Here is a 5160-nt window from a genome sequence, read left to right as displayed (position 1 = left end):
CTCACTAAGTCTGCTTAGTACTACCCATGGGTATAGAGCCATGCAGTAGAACATAATGAACCATGCATTGGCCACATTTAAAAGAAGAGATACCCTGTTGCCTACAGTAGGTATCCACTGCCAAAAGCTACTTGGTACCAGGTAGAGACTAAAGATCTTCTAACAATTCTATAGCAGAGTTTATCTGTCAAGACCTTGTGTAGGTTTGTGTAGCTATTTAGCTAATGTGATGGCCATGATTGTGATGGCCGTGTTATGTTCAGAAGACTGAATTTCACAGCCCTCCTTCCCATCCTCTTTATCCTAAGTCTTTCTACCACTGACTGAGGTTTCACAGAATTATGACCTTCCATCACCAAACAGACACAGCATAAGTGTAAGTGAGTGGGTTGCAACACTTGGGGAAAGGTATCCTGATTGTTCAGGAGTCAGACTATACCTGGTGAGGTGGGGGATGGTCCCCCTGCAGGATATAGCAATCCTGCTCCTCTCCTGGAGAGCTGCTACAGCTGAGCTTTACTCGGCTCCCAATTAAGGGGGCTTCCCAGCAAAGTTCTGCTTCTTTTCCAGCCCAACATGTTGCTTCTTTTGCTTCACTCTGCTAAAGGGGAAACCACTGCAGAAATGTAGCAATCTCCTATGACTCCTTTGAAAAGTTGTTACTTTTTCTGCTCCACCTTGCTTAGCCCCTTAAGGTACCTCTCAGCAAGGTCATTCTGTTCAGTTCCTCCTTGCTCAGCTGCCCTAAAAGAAAGTCTCTGCAAGGGTTTTTCTGTGCAGTTCATTAAGGGATGTCTTAGCAAGGTTCTTCACTGCACTGGCAAATGAAAATCTTCACACCCAAAACTCTTTTGAGAAAGAGATTTATTTGTGAAGGAGGATTCCAGGAGAGCAGCTGCTTCTACCAGGGTAAAAAAGAACAGCCAAAAAATGAACAGGCTGGGTGGTTTATATAGGACCTCTTAGGAGCAGATTTCTCCAGGGAGAAGATTTTCTGTCCAGGCATTGGTTAGTTGTTAGTTTTTTTTTTTTGTTTGTTTTTCTGCTCAGGGATTGGTTAGTTTTATGGGTCAGTGGAAGAGAGCGCCTTGTTTTCAGAGCCAAACTGAATTTCTTCCACTGGCTTTTCTTAGCTTTGTGGCTCTAATTCTATGGCCAGGGCATAATTCTTTCACTGGCTCTGATTCTAGGGACAAGGTGTGTTTCTTTGGTACTGATTTCAGAGTCAGGGTATGTTTCTTTGTTTCTGGGTTTGGGGTTAATATGTGTCTTTATCTGGCTTAGGTTCCAGATCCAGGGTATGATTCTTTCCCCGGTTCTGGACTCCAGGGTCAGGATGAGTTTCTTTAGCCAGCCCCTATTCCCTACAGTAAGTCCTGAGAACCAGGCTTGATTTCTATTAAGTGATTCTTTGTAGTCTTCTCTGAGAAAGCATTATTGTCTTTCTAGGTTATAGATATAATGTAAATTCTCCAAGATTCTTAAGTGGTAGCTCTGACACTTTCAGGGTGTTTTCCTTAGAGCCCTTTATATATACCTCTCATCCAAGGTTCTTATGCTTACACTGAATCTTCAGAAGTTCACATTTTCTTAAGTACATGCCCTCTTTTGAATGAAAATTATTTCCTAAGTCATCCAAAATATGTTTTGGGGACATAATCAACCCCAAGTTATCAAGTTCTCACCCTCAATCTATCCTGTGTGAATAAAGAATGTCTGATCTGACCCACATTGCAGATGACTGCATTGTCCCTAACTGTTGGGTCACACTATAGATCTGGAATCTTGTTAATGTGCCCATTTTCTCTGATTCTTCATCTATATTCAAATCCAACTTAATGATTCTTCCCCAGAAATAAATGTCAGTCTCCATAGTGCTTCATAGTGCAGTCCCAACTCCACCAACAATCCCATCAAAGTATGTAAGCCATAGGCTCAGTTCTAAACAATGCCAGACCATGTGAATACCTTACTCTCACTTACTAAAACCTATTCAGTCTTCTGAGGCATTATTTCTTTAAAAAGAAATTCACATTTTTTTCTCTTTTATACTAACATTTTGATGTGTAAGTCTGATAACCACACTAAATTACAGCTTGATTTTTCATTTTTAAAATCTTTCTTGTAAGTTTGAGAAAACATGACCTGTTATATTAACATGTTGTGGTGGAGAATATTCAAGCTGTTGGATAAACGCTTTTCATGGCTTTTTAAAACTCAAATTCAAAGAACAACTAGTATTTTGGAAACTCAATGATTTCATTGTACAGTTGTACCTGTAACATGAGAGCCCCATCCTGGGGAAGCATGCATTCTATACGAAAGTAGAAGCAGGGATTGGAGTGTATAGAGGGTACAATGAAGCAGACATTTTTGAATCGCTGGATTCAAAGTCTTGTTAATGAATTAATTGAAAAGTAGACTTGAAAGAAGGCTTATTGTAACTGGAGTGCCAAAAAATACAGTAAACAAAACTTAAGGCAGTCTGGGAAGGACAAAAATACATTGTCCCATTTATCATGTGTCCATCCCTGTGTGTTCTCCTTGTTCATCATTACTGCTCTTATGAGTTACCCAGAATATCAGCAGTCCCAGGAACAAGGATGGGTACTTCAATCTTAACATTTAAACTGAAGCGCCATTGGTAGACAGCTCAAATTTGATCTCTGACTTGCATGGATGGAACTCTCTAGCGAATAATATGCATTTTACAAATCTATACAGCTGTTTGAGAAAGGACAAGTAGACAAAAGAACACTTTCATGAGAAAAATGATGTAAAATGTTTTCTTGTTTACAGCACTGGACAAAACAGTCATAGGTATGAAATTCTAGAAGAGTGAGCACAGGCTATGAATTTCTAAGACAATGTCAGAGACTCCTGCACTGGACAATGTTTGGAAAGGCTATGTAAACATTCTTGGACCACTCTTTTATCTACAGAACTACAAAACACACACCATCGCATATTGACAATTGACAAATTTTATTCAGTAGAAGCATGAAGCTTAAGAAATTTTCTGATACTTTTTGCTCCCAAGATAAGCCTTAAGGATATTATTAACAAATATTAGAAACAGCCATTCTATAAGAAATATAAAATCTAAGTCTGAAAGAACACTCTGTCCTAAAGAATAAAAATTCACAATAAGAGAGATCAAACAGTATGTAAAGATATTTTGCTAAATTTTCATGCATGTACATATTATCCTGGAGGTTATTTTGTCCTGTATGTTCCCTGTACTCCACTGATGGCTGAATCACCTAGCCAATTTACAGCAGCTCTCCAGCTCTTGTGGATACTGACTGGTTCCCTACAGGGACATTGAAGATGGGAGCTCTTACCTGGGAAAGGAGATAACAAAAGTTGCTGTTCTTAAAGGTATGGGCAGGGGAACATCCTGGTCCCCATTCACTTTTCTGCACGGGAATCAGAGAGCTTGGCTGTAGAATCTTTCTGTAAACCTCCCCAGGTCTTTAGGAACAGGTCCCCCTTCTCTCAAGTGAGATCTGATTCCCTGTAGAGATTTTCCCTCCATGCTGGCTGTCTCTGGTGTGAGGAACCAAACTCTCCTTGTAACTCCCCACCATGATATTTCGCTTGGTTTTTCTGTCCAGTGCATTAATAACTCTTAGAATAAATACCTTGGTCCTCAGTTTTCCATCTCAGTGTCTTCTAAAACCATGATACCACGTACAAAATCTGAAAAGTTTTTTCCTCTAGAAATTTTCACTTCTAAATTGTATCGTATTCTCACATGTGGTTATATGTATCTATATAAAGTCTAATATACACAGAGGAGATTAATCATGTGATATTTGTCATTCTGATATTCACTTAACCCAAGTAATATGATGAAATTCACTTGCTTTCAGTTTCCTGAGATCACCATTACTTCATTTTCTTTTTTATTTAAAAATTCATTTCTTTATTTGTATACAAAGAAAAAGATGTTATAAAGTTTTCTGGTAAATGGAAATAACTGGGTAAGTTTGCACTGTGAATGGTTTAAAGTTGAGTACTTAATTTGGAGTAGTTGGTGAATATAGGAAACAATTGTGCTGGGGAAGGGTATGTACTTATGCCATGCTAATTACACCACTTTGCACACAAAACAAGGAACTTATGTGGCAGCTTCATCAATTCAAGCAGGCAGGTATTTGTTCAGGGATGTATCACTGTGGGAGGATCTTCTAAAGCTTGTTGACAGTAATAAACACCCACATCCTCAGCCTCCACTCTACTGATTTTCAGTGTGAAATCTGTTTCTGACCCACTGCCACTGAACCTGTTTGGAACTCCAGAGGCAAGGTTGGACATCCAATAGATCAGGAGCTGAGGAGACTCGCCTGGTATCTGCAGGTACCAATTCAAGTAAGTGATGCCATTGCTATATAAGAGACTCTTACTAGACCTGCAGGAGATGGAAGCTGACTCTCCAAGAGTGACAGGACTGGAGAGTGCAGGTTGGGTCATCACAATATCCCCACTGGCTCCTGAAATAACAGAAATGAAAGGTAATGTACAAACAACAAAATGCCACAATAAATAATATTTCCTTCCTTTATTTATTTACTACTTATTATGTCCCTTTCATAGTCTATAAATATTCAACATAAAATACCTATGTAGATAGATAATAGACACTTACTAGAAATCAACTTTACCGTCTGCTTTGATACTTGGCAGAGTTGCCACAAGACCACAGGTTCTCTTCCCTCCACCCTCTAAATTAACAAGCCCATTCATAGAGAACAAGACTGGCAATGTCACAATTGGACAGAACATGTGTTTGCATAAGCAGGGCCCCAGAAATCCCTAACCCCTTCACAATATCCTTATTCATCTTTGTTTCTACCTTACCAGGAAGCCAAAAAACAAGCAGCCCCAGGAGTTGAGCAGGACACTTCATTCTGAGAAATTGATATGAAGAGTCCTGAGTAGCCAAGGCAGAAAGAGGACCTAGCTTTTGTACTGTACTTGCAGGAAGAAGTCCACCCTAGGGAGCAATATGCAAATCCCATGGTTAATACAGCTGTATGCAAAGTACCAAGGGAGAGAAAAACCCAACCTTAAGAGCAATGTGATATAAAGTGTCTCCTGTGTTTGTAGAAGAATGGATTCATACCCTACTGCTCATATCAGAGGACAGCTGTATGC

At 39.5% G+C, this 5160-nt stretch overlaps 1 gene segment (V, D, J or C); it reads right to left on the bottom strand.

Moving 5' to 3' along the window:
• Window positions 1-4164: 4164 nt before the first annotated feature.
• On the bottom strand, window positions 4165-4912 carry LOC118580211. The segment is given in 2 exon segments: window positions 4165-4496; window positions 4864-4912. Coding segments are annotated over 2 exon segments (381 nt in total).
• Window positions 4913-5160: the final 248 nt, after the last annotated feature.

The sequence above is a fragment of the Onychomys torridus genome, chromosome 3 (genome assembly GCF_903995425.1).
Source record: "Onychomys torridus chromosome 3, mOncTor1.1, whole genome shotgun sequence".
NCBI lineage: Eukaryota > Metazoa > Chordata > Mammalia > Rodentia > Cricetidae > Onychomys > Onychomys torridus.
The sequence above is the reverse complement of the archived record's forward strand: the minus strand, read 5'-3'. Positions and strand labels throughout refer to the sequence as shown.